Raw genomic sequence first — 20351 nt, 5'->3', positions numbered from 1 at the left:
AGTAATCTTACAAAAATCCACCTTTGAATAAAACCATTCTTCTGCTCATATAAATACTAAACTCTTCTGCCTGACTATCAAGGCTCTGAGATCTAATCCCATCCCATGGTTCTCTTTACTCCTCGAAGTATGGTTGCCCAGAATAACTATTCTAAATACCCCTCACTGTGTAATGATTTATTTTTTGGGACTCTCTCTAAGCCTATCTTTAGGAAATAGCCATTGTATTAGTCAAGGTTCTTCAAAGACAGGAACGAGAGAGAGAAAGAGAGAGAGAGAGAGAGAGAGAGAGGAGAGAGGATTTTATTATTAAAGTTCTGGGATACATGTGCAGAACAAGCAGGTTTGTTACACAGGTATTCACGTGCCATGGTGGTTTACTGCACCCATCAACCCATCATCTATATTAGGTATAACTGAAGGACATAGAGACATGAAAAAAACCCTCAAAAACATCAGTGAATCCAGGAGCTGGCTTTTGGAAGAGAATAACAAAATAGATAGACTGCGAGCCAGACTAATGAAGAAGAAAAGAGAATAATCAAATAGACACAATAAAAAATGATAAAGGAGATACCACCACTGATCCCACAGAAATACAAACTACCATCAGGGAATACTATAAACACCTCTAGCAAATAAACTAGAAAATCCAGAAGAAATGGATAAATTCCTGGACACATACACCCTTCCCAAGACTAAACCAGGAAGAAGTTGAATCATTGAATAGACCAATAACAAGTTCTGAAATTGAGGCAGTAATTAATAGCCTACCAACCAAAAAACGCCCAGGACCAGACAGATTCACAGCCAAATTCTACCAGAGGTACAAAAAGGAGCTGGTACCATTCCTTCTCAAACTATTCCAAATGATAGAAAAAAGAGGGACTCCTCCCTAACTCATTTTATGAGGACAGTATCATCCTGATACCAAAACCTGGCAGAGACAAAAAAAAAAAAAAGAAAGAAAAAAAGAAAATTTCAGGCCAATATCCCTGATGAACATCAATGCGAAAATTCTCAATAAAATACTGGCAAACCAAATCCAGCAACACATCAAAAAGCTTATCCACTATGATCAAGCCGGCTTCATCCCTGGGATGCAAGGCTGGTTCAACAAATGCAAATCAATAAAAGTAATCCAACACATAAACAGAACCAATGACAAAAACCACATGATTATCTCAATAGATGCAGAAAAGGCCTTCAACAAAATTCAACACCACTTCATGCTAAAAACTCTCAATAATCTAGGTATTAAGAGAACATATCTCAAAATAATAAGAGCTATTTATGACAAACCCCCAGCCAATATCATACTGAATGAGCAAAAGCTGGAAGCTTACTCTTTGAAAACCGGCCCAATACAAAGATGCCCTCTCATCACTCCTCTTCAACATAGTGTTGGAAGTTCTGGCCAGGACAATCAGGCAAGAGAAAGAAATAAATGGGTATTCAAATAGGAAGAGAGGAAGTCAAATTGTCTCTGTCTGAAGAGAGATGACATGATTGTATATTTAGAAAACCCCATCGTCTCTGCCCAAAATCTCCTTAAGCTGATACACAACTTCAGCAAAGTCTCAGGATACAAAATCAATGTGCAAAAATCACAAGTATTCCTATACACCAACAATAGACAAACAGAGAGCCAAATCATGAGTGAACTACCATTCACAATTGCTACAGAAAGAATAAAAATACCTAGGAATACATCTTATAAGGGATGTGAAGGACCTCTTCAAGGAGAACTATGAACCACTGCTCAAGGAAATAAGAGAAGAGAGAATTTCTTAGGGGCATTGGCTCACATGTGTATGGAGGCTGAGGAGTCCATGATAGGCTATCTGCAATCTGGAGAACTAGGGAAGCTATAGCATGGCTTGGTCCAAACTTGAAAGCTTCAGAATCAGGGAGGTCATTGGTCTAACTCTCAGTCCAAGCAAGAGGTCTGACATGCCTGTGTCAATAAGGAGACAGACGTGCCTTGGGGAGTAAGCAGAATGATATATTGGATGGATTGACTTGAATGCAATCCAATGTTTAGGTGTTAGATTGGGAAGAGGCCTGAGAACCAGGGAAATCGATGGTAAAACTCTCAGTCTGAAGTCAAAGTCCTGAGAATCCAAGGGGGTTGGGGAGGGAAACTGGTACAAATCCCTGAGTCCAAAAGCCTGATAACCTGGAGTTCTGATGTCTAAGGGTAGGAGAAGAAGGGGGTCCCAGCTTCTGGGAGAGGGCATATCTTCCTTACTTAGCCCATGGATTCACATGCCAGTCTCTTCTGGAAATACCCTCAGACACCCAGACAGAGTGCTTTAACAACTATCTGAATATTCTTTAATCCCCTCAAGTTGACACTTAAAATTAATTATCATGGTCACAATAATGTACTCCCATGAAGATGTGAATAACTGAGGTCTTTTTTTGTTACTTCCCCCAACACTCATGTATATTTGCATCATAAAAATGGAGAGTGTTTTCATAAAGGAATTAAAATCAAACATCAGATTTTTAGGCCATGTGGAAGAACTGTAGCCAGCAAATAGACCTGTGTGTGTATGATAGAGTGTGCATGTTTTAAGAGAAGAGAGCAAAAAAGGGAATATACTGTAGTTAAGTCTCCAGCCAAGATCTGAACAAGATCTACTTACCCCATCTTTGTCCCTGGTAACATAAATTTCTATGGAATTTTCTAAATCCATGGAGATACTAGAGATATGTTGTATTTTCTGTCATTTCAAAATTTGGAAGTCTTGACAGGTTCCATGTTTGATCCCTTCAGACAGTAAGCTTTAAGTAAACACCTCCACAAAGACTTTTATTTCCCTATCATCCAGGAACCACTTTTGCTTAAAAATTTGCTTTATTGAACTTTAAGTGACTTTGCCTCTTTCCTAACAAGAGCTCCCTCATCAGCATCCACCAATGAAAGATCTCAATCCCAGGACACTGACAAGATGCCTTCGTCTCACGGCAGCAAAGCCATCATGTGCAAATGACAGCAGCACATATGTCTTCTAGCTGTGGTAAGAAGGAATCGAAAATAACAAGCTAGCTCCAGAACACTGAGCAATGGAAAGGCAATGAAGTTTACCAAGGAGGCTTCCCAATCTAACACCTAAACACTGGATTGCATTCAAATCAATCCATCCAGTGTTTCATTCTGCTTACTCCCCAAGGCATGTCTGCCTCCTTGTTGACACTGCACAAGGTTGCTCCCTTTCTTGGTAACTTTGATATTCTCAGCCACATATACTTACCTGCTGCAGAGGCACCATTTTCCTGAGCTCACTTTAAGTCTAGATTTCTGGATTTCTCGGTCTGCCTTTCATTCATCTCCCCTTAGAATTAGCTCTTTTGTAAAATTTTTTCCAGCCTCTCATTTTTATTACAATGCTGAGTCATGTCTGCTTTTGAGACAACTACTTACTGAATAGATTTCGTGAGCCCAAATCCATGCCAGAAATGATACAGAAGACAAAAGTCCCTTAATAATATCTGCTCTCAGGGCACTTGAAATCTGGCTGAGGAGACAAGCAAACATAAATGAAAAGACAATCATAAGAAACAATAGAAGACAAAACACAAGGTGCAAGATTCTGCAATTTGTGGAAGTCAGAGAATATCACAGTTGGCTGGGGTGATCTATCTATTTCCTTTCCTAATCCTTCTCCAGTGTCACTCCCCAGTACATCTTCAAACAAAGCAATAAGTTTCTGCGTACTTACTACATGAAAGGCACTGCTGAGAATGCTGCAGACTTCTACCTTCAAGGAGAGATAAAATACAAATAGTGCATAAAACAAAAGATAGTTAGTGGTAAGAGAGGCAAAAAGTATACAGACTATATGCTATTGCACTCTTACTGGTTTTCAAGGAAAAATTATCTCTTCAACTGTTAAACATTATGGAGACCTCAATGGGGTTTGTTTTGGTTCTCTATTGCCTCATTAAAATTTAATGGCTTAAAACAACCATTCCATTTTGATCACAATTTTGTGTGTCAGACATTTGGATGGCGGGCCCTGATCCATGCAATGTCAGCTTGGGTGGCTGACTGGGGCCAGGGTGGGGGCCGGGAGGGGGGTCCACTTCCAAGTTGTCCCCATCATTTATGTGCCTCACACATCTGTGTTTATTGGGTGTGTTTGTGTGTGTGTGTCTGTGTTGTGTCTTCTCTAACTCTGTCCATACGGTTTCTCATTCTCCAGTACCTCTCTGCATGGTTTAGGCTTTTACCAATATGGCAGCCTTAGGGTATTCAGAGATTTTTCATGGCAGCTGAAGACTCTGTAAGACCAATGAGAAGATGTCAGTGCTCTTAAAGACTAGATCTATAATGAATAGCAACATTTCTATCATATTCTTTTATCCAAAGACATCACAGTTCTGCCCAGATTCAAGGGGAGAACAAACAGACCCTCGATGGAAAAGTGTCAAAGAATTTGCAGTCATCTTTAATCCACCACAGAGTACATGAGATAACAGAATGATATTCTGTGGAGTATAAAAATTTGTTTCTCTTTACAATCTTCAATTAATCCAATTTTTATACTGTAAACCTAAGAGGGAGGCATAATTAAGAAAAATAATCTGCTTTGTATTGCTCGTTTTGAAAAATGTGAAAAATGTTCAGGAGAGGCAATGATGGCCTTGGTCTAAATTGTTCCTAAAGGACTTCTAAAATGTTTTTTTCATCATGTTTCTTGGAGTGAGTCCTGCCTGAATTGTTATAGACAAAACAGGGAGTTGAGTCTCAGCCTTTGTTCTTTCCACATTTGAGAAAAAAAGAGGAATCCAAATGCCAGATAAGAACTTGGTCACAGAAAACAGGGCAAGTGTCACTAACAGAACTGGCTAGAAGAAGGGTTGCCAAAAGAGAGGAACCGCAAAGATCTCCTGCAGCCAATAAAAAAGTTGGAAATCTCTACAACAATAGAAAGTATAAATGGAGAGAAGGCAGAGACAGCAGCAGACAGCAAAGATTCATCACAGACACAAGGGTTCATGGACCAGACTCTGATCTCCAGGGACCCCAAATCTGAAGAATCATAATAGGGAGGGAGCTAGACAAGATGCCCTGGACCACCAGAATGTTTACCTTGTGGTGATAGCAATGAGTGTTGTGAGAAGTAATTAGATTCCAGATGTATGTCGTACATAAAGTCAAGAAGTTTTTCTGAGAGTTTTGATGTAGGGTATGAGAGAAAGAAAGGAGTCAAAGTAGGCATCAAAGTTTTTGCATGAACAACTGGAAAGGTGGAACAGATTTTCAGAAAAGATCAGGAAGGCCATTTTTATTATCCAAAGTCTAACCTGCCTATTAGACAACTAAGTGAAGATAAGGAGGCAAGTAAATATGAGTCTGGATTTCAAGAAAAAGAAACAACCTAGAAATACAAATTTTAGTGCCATCAGCATATAAGTTGTATTTATGTCATAAGACTGGATGAGCTCACCTGCAGAATAAGTGAAGATGGAGAAAAGAAGTCTGGGCACTGAGTTCATGGGCACTCCTCAAGTTGGAGGTCACGGAGGGACCAGCAAATAAGAAGAAACTTCCAAGGAGTTAGGAGACAAGTATTACTAGATATACAGAAAATTGCCAGGAAGGTATAAAATTTCTAGATTTGTATGAGCCTTAAGAAGTCATCAAACATACATAGAGCAAAAATTGACAAAACTAGAAGTATAGGAATCCAAAATCATAGTTGGAGATTTTAATATAATTTTCTCAGTAGTGACAGAACAAAGCAAAAAAATCATTAAGTATATAGGAGATTTGATCTAATTAACAGCTAACAAAGAGGGGACTATGTGTAAAATACACACACATACAAACACACACACACGTAACATAAAGGTAATTGTTCTGAAAATGTAAATCTTCCTGAATATCAAACAGGGGATCAGCAGTCCAGAGACTGGCAATAGTAACCACTACTAACTCTAGGACTTGAGGAACAAATGAGGAAGTCATCTTACTGATGTCCAGAAACTGGGGCAACTGGTAGAAGCTGGATCCTCCAAGGATCTGTTCAACGAGAGCTGGAGTCACGGAGAAGACTCCGTTGCTGCCTGAGACAGAGGAGGGATGAGATATGCTCTTTTACCCACCCTCCAATCTCCTGCTAGTGCCATTTGCTAAACCCAATTGAAAGCTGATTGATAAAGTGGTACCTGGGAAATGGAACTGCAGGGATCATCCCTCCTGCAACACAGAGAAGAGCATAGAGAAGGGCATGACATGGATGTGAGACAACAGGCAAATGATCAACACACTGTATACAATGACTTGTTCTTCATCCTAAGAGCAATGGGGAGTCATTAAAGGGTAATCTCATACGCATTTTTTACATCTGCAGTACTAAGATTGCAATAGATGGTCATAAGGACAGTTATGAGACCAATGCATTTGTCTAGGCAGAGATTGTGGTGACTTAGACCAAAGTAACAGAAGAAGAGGGAAGTAGGCTGATTTCAAACACGTTTAAAAGTTAGGCTTGAGAGAACAAGACACCGATGTCGATGAGAGAGTCAAGGATGGCACCCAGGTTTCCATTATGAAAAACGGGAAATTGGAAGGGTCATTTGCTGAGATGGAGAAAACAAGGAAGAACATATTTACAAGAAAGATGGTAAGTTCAGTTTTGATGCAAGTCATCAAAATGGTGGAGTTCAAAAAACAACTGATTATCTGGACCTGGAGTTCAGGAATAGGATCTGAACAGGGATACACATTTTGGAAGCCATCAGCACATGCCTGGTATGTGAAACTAAGGGAATGAAAGAGATCACCTGAAAAGATTGGGTATAGTCAGAAGGGGTCTAGGTATAGAGAAATGCCAAAATTTAAAGAACAGATAAAAGAGAAGTAAAACAAAACAAAAAAAAACATCAGAAAGAAGTCAACGGAGATGTCAGAGGAAAATATGTTGAGTAGAATATAATGCCAAGAAAGAGAGTATCTCAGAAAGAAGGAGCATTCTACCTGTGAAATGTAACTACAAAATAAAGGAGATCAGAACTAAGACATGGCCTTAGTGAATATTATTTCCCCAGAGGCTAAAGAGAAACTCAATTGAATTGTGAGATGAGGAAATAGTGACACCAAGTATAAACAACTAGTATAAATGTGCTTGGGAAATGGAAGTGACAAATAAGGCAGTAGTTAGGGATGGGTTTCACTGGACAATAGGAAGGCATTATAAATTTTTGAGCAAGATAATTATACAATGAAAACAAGACTTTGAAAATGTAATTTTCACCAGATTGTGAGAGCATATGGGGTAGCAAATATATATTCACACCCCCAAGTTTCATTACTCTGAGTGTCTACTGCTTTGATTTACAGGGAATGCCAACATTAAAAGATTCTTCTTCCTCAAGTATATACAAGGGTCCCCAAGGGTGCTGAAATGAACTCATCCTGGTCATCACTTGCTACCACCCCCATCAGAAGCACCCACTCATGGCCAAGCTGTTGGCCCCAACAGGTCCAAGCTGGTGCCATTTAAATCTCCTTGTTCTCACCAGCCAGTCTTGGTTTTGAAGTTTGCAACTACCAGTGGTGCTGCCAGAAAAGCACCCACATCACTGGTGCTGCTGCCAGGAAGGATGGAACTTGCAGCCCATCAGGGGCAGAGACCTGGTTAAACTGGTCATTTGTGCTGAGGTCTACTGGACAGAGACTTTCCTACCAAACAAGAATAACTGTCTCTCTCTGTCTCTCAGTCTGTGTTATATTTACGAAGAATAGTTGCCAGCCATTAAGTGTTTCTGTTGGTCAGGACATTCTTTATGTACTTTAACTCATCTAATTTTCACAACAACCCTCTGAAGTAGATAGGATTTTTGTCTTCCCATTTTACAGCTGAGGAAACTGAAACATGGAGAAGTGACATACTTGACCAAGGTCAAAAATCTAATAGGGAGAGGGGCAAGGTAGATGTGCAGGCAGGTCTGCTGTAGATGCCAAGTTCGTAACCACCACTCTGCACTGCCACTTGGACTTTGTGCCAACACTGCCCCTACTGCCTGCCAGACTCTTCTTCCTCTTGTAGTATATTTCCTTCTTGTCCTTTTTCCTGAAATTTGGCCACAGATTCTACTCTAGCTCATCAGAAATATTTTTATAGCTAGTTTTATGGTACAGACAAATGGTCTCAATCCCTTAGTCCCATGCAAATTAGCAGGTACAAATAGACTGTAGAAGGGAAGGTGGCTAATTCTACTCACCAGCAACACTTACATCCCAAATTAGCCAGGATGTAAGTATATCCAGGAATCAGAATGGCCTATTATCTAACTCCTCCTACCAGGAACAGAAGGACCAGGACTCCTACAGAACCAAATGTCCCATTAGCCAAGTATTGATCTGGCCAAGGTGTGTTGGAGGAACTGGAGTCTCTCTCCTCATCCACGTAAGAATATCACTAGAGTGTCTGCTATTTTGCCTGCTAACCAAGAGCAAAAAATTTCAGGTCCATAGTAATCCTATTATATTTACCTTTTCTCTTTATAGAGATATTTCAAGAACAAGGATCCACTCCCTGCCTAGCTATGGCTTAGAAAATCTTAAGAAGCTGAGGGCCAGGTCGACTTACAACTTAAAAAAGCTTCCTAGTCTGGAAAAGCTTGTTGCCCTCATGGAAGCCAGCCTCACCTATCCCAGCCATTGCTGTGCCTTTGCAAACTGGAGACGGCAAATGTGAGTCTATCCTTTGAGCCCTGCTCAGGGATTTCCCCAATGTAGAACTTAGTCCATAATTTCTACATATCTGCGACATGAAGAGAATCTACTTGCAGAGAGTTCCCTGTCTCAAGCCCTTTGGCACATTTTGGGTCAAAAATTCAGTTTTGTGGAGAGTGAGGAATGGTTGCACTCTTTCATTTCTTTGAAAATGGGCTCACAGGACAGGGCTACCCATGGGGCAGAACATATACCAAGTACTAAATGAGAAAACATGAAAAATACTAAGCATAGTGCCTGACTCAGAGTTGGTGCATAATATCTGTTCCCTCTTACCCTTGTACCTTTATAGATTTAATCTTTCAAGTCCCAAACTCTGCACTTCATAAATGCCCCATCCATGTCATGTTTGGCAGGGAGATGCATAAATGCCATGCCAGAGACTGATGTACACATCTGCAGCACATCCCAATCACTCTAAGCCTCTCTAATCCACCTTGGAATCTTACTACCTCACAGGGAGGAGAAAGATTAAAACATCTCATTACTTTGGCTTTCAAAGAAAGCCAGGTTCAAGGAAGCCCAGACTTAAAGAGGATGATCTAAACAGAGACAAGTCCTAGTACCTAACTGGTTAAAAAACTGAGGTAATCATAGAAAGGATCTGGAGAGAGTAAACAGAAAGTCGCCTTGGAGATTGTATGCACGCCCCAGACATTTAAACGATGCATTGGAGGTAAGAATTTACTTAGTATGAGAGTTCTAAAAGCTCTCACTCTCCTCTGAGCTCACCTACATAAGCCACACCATGTAGTTGCACTCAAAATGTTTTCCAAGTAGCTGGGAGTCTCTCCTCAGACCCTTCTGAAGGATTCGTAGAAAAATAGCTGTTTTTCAGAATCTGCATGCATCACTGGGATATTATCCAGAATGGGCACACTTCATAGATGAGCTCAAGAGCCAGGAAATTTCTCCCTGACATCCAGAATTCTTAAGGTCCTGGGCTGAAGCAGTGGCTTGCCTCTTTTATATTCCACATAAGAATTATTCTATCCAGAGTGAGAAAGATACCAATTTTGCACCAAGTCCCTGGAACTGAATACCCCAAAGGAGAAATAAAGAACATTAAGATTGGCCAGGCGAGGTGGCTCACACCCGTAATCCCAGCACTTTGGGAGGCCAAGGCGGAACAACTCCTTGAGCCCAGGAGTTTGAGACCAACCTGGGTAATGTGGTGGGACCTCGTCTCTACAAAAAAAACGAAGAAAATTAGCCATGTGTGGTGGCACATGCCTGTAGGCTCAGCTACTCGGGAGGCTGAAGTGGGAGGATTGCTTGAGCCCAGGTGGTCGAGGCTGCAGTGAGCCATCATCGTGCCACTGTACTCCAGCCTGGGCAGTAGAGTGAGACCCTGTCTTTAAAAAAAAGAAGAAAATGTTACGATCACTGTGAGAGCAGCTTGCAGTGTGCTATTTGGCCCAGTTCCAACACACCCCAATAATTTGTTATCTCATCGTATTACTCAGACTCCTCTAGACATAGCCTCAAGGCTCTCCCAATTGGCATCTCCACATCTGCCTTATATTGTCCCAGGACATGAGGTCTTCTCTGATCCCTCCAGACCACTCTGCTCTCATCCCTCTAGGTTGCTGCTGTAACTCACCATCCAGGCCTGTTGGGGCACAGCAAGGAGGGGATTGTGGTTCTTCCACAACGTGCCAAAATGGAGTAACAAAAATTGTGATAGATGGTTTTCGTTTTTTATTTTTAGCAATGGGTATTTGATTTTTGTATTCATCAAATTCACACACACAAACACCACAAAATAATTATGTTATTCAGAAGATAATTTCAGATTTATTCCTTTGATAGTATCATTTCATTGTATATCACAGTAGGTGTGGTTTGGTAGTGGGATTCAAGTTTTAACTTGTATGATGAAATTATTCTGATCCTCATTTGGAAATAATGCCCAGAGTACAAACATGAGGCCCCTGTGACTAAAACTTTGGCCAGTGGTCCTCCTGGACTCTTCCTGGGCTCTTCCCAAAAGTTCCTATTAACTACACTCTTCATTTGTCATTGAACCAGATATTTCCTTGTCATAATTCTATATTCAGTTTGCATTACTTTACTCTCATTTTATTCTTCAATTTTTATTGTATTTAACAATACAAGTTGTTTCTTCACAACTCAATGTTGTGAAGGCCATTTCTTCACGATTCAATATTAAATTGACATGCTGTGGCATATGCTTCTAAGTACCCACACAGGGCCTATACCTCCACAAGAATTCCATAAATAACCACCATTTGTCTTCATACTGCTGACATTTGCTGAGTATTCACTGCCAAGCACTGTAATACTTTGTATCTTTATCTCATTTAATTCCCTCAAAGGTAACATGATTATTATTCCTTTCTCACAGAGACAGAAACTGAGGCTCAGAGATACTAAATAACCTGACCTACACTGACCAAACAAATCCAGATCTGCTCTGCCTGCCTCCAAAGCTCAGGCTCTGGGACACTGCTACGCCACCCGCAAGCATCTGTTCACTGACTGATCAGAGTCCAAGAGTACCACTGTTTAAACTGACCCTAAACTGAATTTCCAACTCCTTATGATAGTTAGGATTTTCCAAAGTACTGCGGAGGCAAGGTTTGATGTCCCTCAGTTTCCGCTTTTGTTTCTGTTCTTATCTCAGAGACATAAGTTATTTACTTTTCTCCTTACTTCATGTCAGTGGGTCACTTCTGTTTCAGAAAAGGGAAGCACAATATTTAAAATATGTGGACAGCAGCAACAACAATAAGAATCTTCACAGACGCCGACCATAAGTCCCAGGAAGTGAAGGCTGTTTCTAGAGAGTTAAATAAGATCTCAATCCAATGAACCACACCGCAGTCAGCAAGTACCAGGTTACTTACTTTCTCTTCCTGGAATCAGGCTGCAGCTAGTTCAATAACAGGGTTTAAGAGTCGGGAATTAGACTAAGGACCACAAGATAACCCTCTTATGCCCTCTATGCCCATTATGGAGCTTGCCTCACCTTCCTTGGAAGACCACTGACTAAATCAAAACATTTACTGGGCTCTGTTTCCATTGACTTTCAATTCTGTATATGTTCATCATTTAGCCTTAAACAAACAAAAAGAATCCCTTAGGCCAAGGGAAAATGACTTCCTGGCAATTCAATTCACTTCCCAGGGGTGAGAGAAGAGAGGACGGGGAGAGATGGGGAAAGGTTCAGTCCATGTATAGTAGCTTGGAATACCTGGTGAGACTCATCCTTTAGCATCAAATGGAGTCTTTACCTCCTCCACTCCCCTAGCCACTTCTTTCCTCCTTATGAGGGTTTTAATATTCACTTCCCTGCTTATATCTGAGGTTATGTCAAGGTTTAAAAAAAAATACAGTCAACTTAATATAGATGTGAACTTGCCCCTTGGGGAAGGAGGGAAAGGTATGCATGTGTATGTGTGATTTTTTTTTTTTTTTGCATCCAAAAATGTCCCAATGTAAGGGTTATTCCCATTCCATAAGCCTTTACTTCCAAACTGAAATATTACCTTCCATGTCTCTACATCCAGAGTATTGATAGACTACTCTGGGGTAGAATATTTATGGGTATACTCATGGATTGAATATTCATCACCTGGATTTCATTCAAATCCCTCTGTAAGTACCTCTATCCTGTTCACAAGGCCCCTTGTACATTTGTGTTTAAAGGGAAAACCAAGACAGCAAAGTGAGCCCAAGGAGAGCTAGGCTGCCCCAAGGATGAGTTACATTCTTAGAATAAATTAGGTCCTTTTGCAACTTGCACTTGCTCTTTGGGGCACTCACTAGGAAACTAATATGAGACAGCCAGGCTTACCTTGCAGACAAACACATGTCTGAGGTCTATTGTGGCCCCCAGAAAGTGAGATAATAAGGAACAGGAAAGACCCTGGTAGCATTTCAGGCAAATTAGCTGGCCTCCTAATAGCCTGAGAACCAAAGACCCAGGGAACAGGGGCTGGCTGGGAACTAACTAGATTTTGATCCCCTAATTTATGTAGATAAGAGAAGCAAATAAGTTCTCATTTGAGTGAGAGAACAGTCTGGATCTTCCAGTGATTTGAGTGTAGAGGAATAGGAATATCTCCTACTCAGGCATATTAAGAGATAGCTGGATCAAGATGAGAGAAGGAAAAGCGTAGAGTTGATACCAGGTCTGTAAATTATTTTCACTTAACAGCAAGGCTTAGTCTCAGGCGCCTTCCTCCCCACATTCAGGTTGTGGCAAGATGGTTTCCCCAGTGGGCCATCCAACTCTAGTAATATATATACAAGTTGTTATATTCATTTACAGTAAGCAGCATTAACCCTTGAGCTTAGCCTCAAGGGCAGATACGATGTGAGAAGAAACAAAAAATCTCGGGAAGAAACCCATCATTTCTACCCTGCACAAAGACAGTGATGTATTTGCTATTCTGGATCTGAGATGTTGATTCTATTTCTTTTTGTATTTTTCTAGCTCTGAGCTTCATCCAATTTGCAACAAATCTATTTTAAGGCAAGAAGTTGATTCTATGACTCAGGCTAGGGGTCAGAGAGCCTCTCTGGCAGAAGACAATGAGCCCGGTTACAGCAGAGGATTTGACATGATGAACAGTGAGTTTGACTATGACTTATGCAATGAAGTGGTTGACGTGACCTGTTCCCCTAAGCCAGATGCATTCAACCCATGTGAAGATATCATGGGGTACAACATCCTCAGAGTCCTGATATGGTTTATCAGCATCCTGGCCATCACTGGGAACATCATAGTGCTGGTGATCCTAACTACCAGCCAATATAAACTCACGGTCCCCAGGTTCCTTATGTGCAACCTGGCCTTTGCTGATCTCTGCATTGGAATCTACCTGCTGCTCATTGCATCAGTTGATATCCACACTAAAAGCCAGTATCACAACTATGCCATTGACTGGCAAACTGGGGCAGGCTGTGATGCTGCTGGCTTTTTCACTGTGTTTGCCAGTGAGCTGTCAGTCTACACTCTGACAGCTATCACCTTGGAAAGATGGCATACCATCACCCATGCCATGCAGCTGGACTGCAAGGTGCAGCTCCGCCATGCTGCCAGTGTCATGGTGATGGGCTGGATTTTTGCTTTTGCAGCTGCCCTCTTTCCCATCTTTGGCATCAGCAGCTACATGAAGGTGAGCATCTGCCTGCCCATGGATATTGACAGCCCTTTGTCACAGTTGTATGTCATGTCCCTCCTTGTGCTCAATGTCCTGGCTTTTGTGGTCATCTGTGGCTGCTATACCCACATCTACCTCACAGTGCGGAACCCCAACATCGTGTCCTCCTCTAGTGACACCAGGATCGCCAAGCGCATGGCCATGCTCATCTTCACTGACTTCCTCTGCATGGCACCCATTTCTTTCTTTGCCATTTCTGCTTCCCTCAAGGTGCCCCTCATCACTGTATCCAAAGCAAAGATCCTGCTGGTCCTCTTTTACCCCATCAATTCCTGTGCCAACCCCTTCCTCTATGCCATCTTTACCAAAAACTTTCGCAGAGATTTCTTCATTCTCCTGAGCAAGTTTGGCTGCTATGAAATGCAAGCCCAAATTTATAGGACAGAAACCTCATCCACTGCCCACAACTCCCATCCAAGGAATGGCCACTGCTCTTCAGCTCACAGAGTCACCAATGGTTCCAGTTACATACTTGTCCCTCTAACTCATTTAGCCCAAAAGTAAAACACAATGTGAAAATGTATCTGACTGTTGAATGATAATTCAGTCTTGCCTTTGAAGGGTATGCCACAGATAGCTGACAGTGCTTCTACATATCTCATCTAATTTAAGCTTCCTGGCATACCTTTAAGGTAAATTGGTCAGGAACTATTAATTCCATGTGATACATTGGGAAGCTGAATTATTAGTAACAATAATAATTAAAGAATACAATACTATATTACATATTTTATCCTTATATATGTTGTTTTTGAACATTATGTTCAAAGTGCTTTTGTTCAGATTATTTCAACTGATCCCTGTTAAATAAGCAGGACAGGGATTATTCTTGGAGTTTTACAAATGAGGAAACTAAGACTCAGAGTTAAGTGACTTGTTCAATATTGTTTGGTTTGTAAGAGGCAGAGCCAGGATTAGGTATTCCGACTCCCAGAGAATTTCCAAGAGAAGCACCATGGTATTCATTCATTCATTCATTCAACAAATATTTACTGAACACCCATTTGAAGCCTTTGTTATGCATCAGTGTGGACAGGCTAAAATACATTTCCCAGAATTCCCTTCCTCATGTGTTTCCAATTAGAGTGGGCCATAGTGAAGACTCTAGGAAAACAGGAGGGCAGAGGAAAACGGCAGCCATTTTGTAGCTCCACACACCGTTGCTGATGCTGACTCAGCTTACTGCTGTAAAGCAGCAGCTGGGTCTCCAATTGCTCCACCTTTCCCTGGATCCTCCTTCAGGTTCTCAGACTCATCCTGGGCCAGGTATATTTGTTAAGCTCCATGAAAAAGGGTCCAACCTCTGCAGGGCACTTTCATCACCAAGGTCAGAGGCAACAAGAAAGTAAGCAGGGCTCAGGGTGTGCTTGTGGAATTCTACCTGTGCTGCTGCTTCCAGCATGCTGTGATCTTCCCTTTATGATCGCCCACCCTGAGGACTTCTAGCTCTGGCATCAGCTGTGGAGACATCCTTACAAAGACAGGTTAACCAGCTCCCCACAACTGTGTAAGCCTGTAACATATATTTACCACCTATATGTATTTACATGCATGCAAATATATCACTGGTTCTGCTTCTCCACTTGAACCCTAACACCTATTATATGACATGCATATGGATTGTAATGTTAAGAACACAGCAGTTTGGAATCAGACAGCACTGAGATTTTATTAGGACTCCACAATAAGCCAGGACCTGACCTCACTAGGCTCAGCTGCCATTTCTGTAACCTAGAGCTGGTTATATAGCTAACTTTTGAGTTTATTGTAAGAAGTAGATAAGAAAATGGTTGTGAAGTGCCTAGTGCTGTAACTGGTGTGGTAAATGTTGGTTCACTTCTCTCCTCCCAGACCTGTGCCTGGTCTAGTGCCTTCTCCTGAACCTCAGTCTAGAACTCATTCCATTATAGCATATTGCTCTTGATAAATAACCATACTACCCACATCTATTTTATAAATGACCCCATCTGGATATTTTCGGTCATAAATACCAACTATAAATTCCACCAAGCTCTGAGCCTTGGCTAGCACACAAAGCTCTGAGTCTGCTCTTTCAATGTCAGAAGCCAGTCCTTCCTCCTCTTACCGTTTGGCAACCCTTTTAAAAGCTGATCCCAAAAGCATTAATGAGGAAGTTCTTACAGAGCCAGAAGAAAAAGCAATCGTCTCCTCCCATCTGACCTGGCACCATTTTGATTTACTGTAAGCATCAAGTGCAAAATAAAATAATTGTCCTTGTAAATAATCTAGAGTTTTACTGTCTGGCACAGTGGCTGCTAGCCACGTGTGGCTATTGGGCACTTGGACCGTGGCTAGCCTGAATTTAGATGTGCTGTAAGTGTAAAATACACATGGGATTCCAAATACTTCATATGAAAAATTGTAAAATAGCTCAGTAACTATTTTATTGATTACATATTAGGACAATATTGTTTTTGAGGTATCAGGACAAATACATTTACAAATTAGTTTCACTTATTTATTTTTACATTTTTTAATGTAGCTACAAGAAAATTTTTAATTACATACGTGGCTTGCATTTATGGTTTGCAGTATTTTTCAATTGGAGGGCACTGATCTAGAACTATACAAAAATAAAGGGCTTTCAGCTAGCATTTTCTCCCCATCCCCCACACACTCATTTGCTGCACTGCTGGGCTGTCCCAGCTCCATCTGCAGTCATTCATCTTCCTTATTTTTGACCAGAGGCAATGTATTTCTGAATTTGGACTCAAAAGCAAGTTGCAGCTAAATTAAAAATACGATAGAGTATTAATTATTCTACAACATAGCTGCTGATGACACATCGGTTTAAGAAATCACGGGTTTCAGAGGCAAGAATGTGTTCAGAGACAAATATACAGCAAGAGACACTCAGAAGACATTTTTTCCATCACTATAATACTTCCTGGTAAGAGATGAGACTTTTCTCAAATGAGCAAACATATTTATGGGTAGCTAAATTCAGTGCTTCTAAATCCTTTAGACAAATCTGAAGAGAAAGAAAAACATCCTACACTTTCTGTATTATAATAAAAGCTATTGAAATCCAGTACATCAATCACTCTTCCCCCTAAAGGTGTTTATACAGGTAACACCCTTAAAGTTGTACCTCCTGGAGTGGCAATTCAGTCCCATAGTGGTGACCCAGAGGGAAAACACACACACACGCCCACGCAAGAAGTTTCAGATTAATACAAGTTAGTTTTTTCTATTTTTTAAGTTTGTATTGCAAATCTCAAAAACCATGAAGAGTACAATAGCTCCCAGAGATTCCTTAAAGTACCCATATCTCCATGTGTAATACTGAAAATATCAGTAACAAGTACTGATCTCTCAGGATGGATATTGGCTGTGAACATTTCATTTGGCCATCCTGGTACAAAATGAAATCTTTGCCTCCTATCCCTGACCACACACTGGATCTGCTCCCATATCTATTTCCTCAAATTTTCACCCATCATAAATTCCTTCAGCCCCATCCTGGAAAGCCTCTCATTTTGTCTTCCGTTCTCCCCGCACTTTCCTCCATATACTCCTTTGACTAAATCCCAAGAAAATCTGACAGGGTAGGATCCTCCTTGGCAGGGTTGGAGCAAGGCGACTGAATGGGTAAGTCCAGAGTGAATGGGACAGAGTGAAGAGACGAACTGGGTACACAAGTTGATCAACAGTTTTTATCTTGTCGCATACAGATGAAGTAGTTTTGGTGAAGGGGATGGAATGGGGGGCACTGGAGAGTAGTATTTCACTACAAGGCTTCATGTGCTGATCATGGGGAACCCTTCATACCTTGTTTCCGGAAGAGTAAACGGAGGGAGGAAGAGAATAAGAGGAAAAGTCCCCTGCACTTGCACCACCAAGACACCGCAACTCTTACCACAGGCAGCACTCTGCCTTATTTAGTCAGTATCACATGGCATTAGAAAAATCCGAAAAAGATCATCGAAACTGATGTCCACACCTTTAGGTTCATAAAGTATTTTATTACGAAAGTTTGTAAAGGCATAAGCAGGGAATAAACTTTCAGCTATTGCATACTAAGGGACATTGAAGAAAGAAGACTAATATATAGATGTGTTGTTTAAATTATAACTGAATCCATTAAAGAGACTAAATAAATGTCCACACAAAATAAAGCTCAACTATAAGGTTATTTTCGCTGGCCCTCATCAAGGTGCTTTCAGTGGCAAGAAGGAGAACTCTTTAAAAAAAAAAGCCTAAACAATAAGGTCAGTTACATAAATGCTCCAGGCTTGGATTGGCAGCTCGATGATCTCAAAGACCCAGGACATTTTCCATCTTTTTGCTCTGCCATCTTTGCAGTCTTCAGCCACATCTTCCCTCATGATAGTAGGTTGCTATAGCAGTTTCAGATGCCCCAAGTAGACATGACCAAATCCAGGAACAAGCGATGTCTTTTCTTCTGTGCATCTCTCTTTTCAAAGGGAATAAAATGTCTCATTAAAGGCCATAAGAATGCCTTCCTTTCTATTCATTATCTAAGATTGTTGCCCTGGTTGCAACAGAGGTCACAAAATGAGCCTCTGCCACAATCAGCCTCTATAGTGGAAGGCAAGTTCTGTCGGTCAGGAAGGTGGAAGCAGGTACTAGAAGAGGGGGATGAATGGGTAGGCAACTTCATCCTCCAACCTGAGTCAACCCAAATCCTCTCTCATGGGATGAAGCCAGTGGTATTCAAGGTCAGGATACATATGGCATCTTTACACCTCATATCTCCCGTCTTCATCCCTCTGTCACCCTCCCTCCGTTATAGCCTGCAGTGTAGCTCCTCTCCATGTAGTCTGTCCCTGATACAAACCCTAGAGACTACTTAGATCTAAAGGCAACCACTAGAGTCATACATTGTCCATGAAATCCTATTTGGGAATAGGAGTGGAAAAGGAAAAAAAGAAAGAAAAGAGACAAGAGAAGAAAGAAGTAACAAATAAAAGAAATGCACTAGGATAGGAAGGAAGAGACATGAGGAAAAGAAAGAATGGCAAGACAAATATCAAGGAAAGGGGCGATGTGAAAGAAAGCCAGGCCCTGACCATGTCCTTTGTGCAGTTACTTGTTTAGCTTTGTCTTAAGAAAATCTTTTCAACTTGTTGCAAAGAGTTCAATTCAGAACACTGAATGAGCTCAGTCTTATATCCCAGTAGAAAAACCCAATAGACATACCATGATGGTCTAGGTTTCCCATGGCTCCACATACCATGGTCTGGGATCCCCACATCTAGTTCAAAAAGTGAGTAATGGAAAAATATTTCTGAAGATATTTAAAGCCTCCCCATGTCAGACCTCAGAAAATGTAAAGACAGCTTGATCCTCTACATGAGACAAGGTCTTCATCGTATTCTATTCTTCCCAACAGCATCAGTCACGGCCCCTGATCATTTTGTTCTGGAATATATAAGCTTCAAAAATATACTAAACCCCAAAGTTCGTAAGAGCAATTGATTTGTTATGCTCTTGCTTCCTTTCCTTTTGTTATTTTATATGACAGGATTCCTTGAATCCTGGGACATTCCTTAAACACACACAAAAGAAGAATATAAACAATTATCTTATTTGTAGTTATACTGTCCACATAAGAAGAAGCAAAGGACATTTTCAGCTCTGCACTTAGAGAACTTTCAGGCAATTTCCCCTCCATTTATCATTAGCAAGGGTCATTTAAACTGCCAGGTATTAATGAGTTGCTCAAAGATGTAGTTTGGCCAGTGAATATTTAAAAGTTGTTGTTTCACAGGCAGCAAAACCTGTACCACAAGATTCCCATCTCCAAAGAATGAAGCTACCAAACAGCTTTGTGTTCCTATTCTGGAAATCAGGCAGCCTGCAGAATGTGAAGGTGAAGGACATCCAGGGCACCTAGTGAGAGTTGGCCACCCAAATAACTACCTGCCTCCTGCACCTGAACAAGTTAGAAGACATGGTGGTTCAGGAGTTGAAAGAATTATTCTTATCTGTCGTTGCAAGTTGGGTTGGAGGATGAGCCTATCAAGTGTGAAAACTGTGACCAGCAGCATCCACTATCTAGGACAGTCTGGCTTAACTCTCTAATGCACAGTCATGGAATTTCAGGACTGAAGGAAACCAGTGACTTATTTATCCAAGGCCTTCATTCAAAGATGAGAAATCAGGAGAATGAAGAGAAATGACTTGTCCAAAGTAATATAATTCATAGTAATCAAGTAAGGATTGGAACTCAGCTGTAACTTCAAACGAGAGCTCTTCCTTATAATTCTCCCCTTAAATCATGGGACTTGGCAGCACATACATCAATCATGCAAATGCACACATGCGCGCACACACACACACACCCAGTCCACACTTAAACAGAGCCAGCCCCTTTGAATTGAGGAGTCAGCCTAAAAATCTTCCCATTTTAAGTAATTAAT

At 41.0% G+C, this 20351-nt stretch overlaps 1 protein-coding gene across 2 annotated transcripts in view; it reads left to right on the top strand.

Moving 5' to 3' along the window:
• The window catches only part of FSHR (follicle stimulating hormone receptor), a 190852-nt gene extending 175832 nt beyond the window's left edge, over positions 1-15020 (top strand). For both annotated transcript variants that reach the window (XM_025354354.1, XM_025354353.1), the window contains 2 exons: positions 8525-8710; positions 13215-15020. In XM_025354354.1, coding sequence (XP_025210139.1) covers positions 8525-8710; positions 13215-14448 — 1420 coding nt within the window. In that variant the 3' untranslated portion in view covers positions 14449-15020. The remainder of the gene's footprint in view (positions 1-8524; positions 8711-13214) is intronic.
• The last annotated feature ends 5331 nt before the right edge of the window (positions 15021-20351 follow it).

This window comes from Theropithecus gelada, chromosome 13 (genome assembly GCF_003255815.1).
Source record: "Theropithecus gelada isolate Dixy chromosome 13, Tgel_1.0, whole genome shotgun sequence".
In the NCBI taxonomy this organism is placed as follows: Eukaryota; Metazoa; Chordata; class Mammalia; order Primates; family Cercopithecidae; genus Theropithecus; species Theropithecus gelada.
Note: the sequence above shows the minus strand (reverse complement) of the source record. Positions and strands in the feature narration are given on the sequence as shown.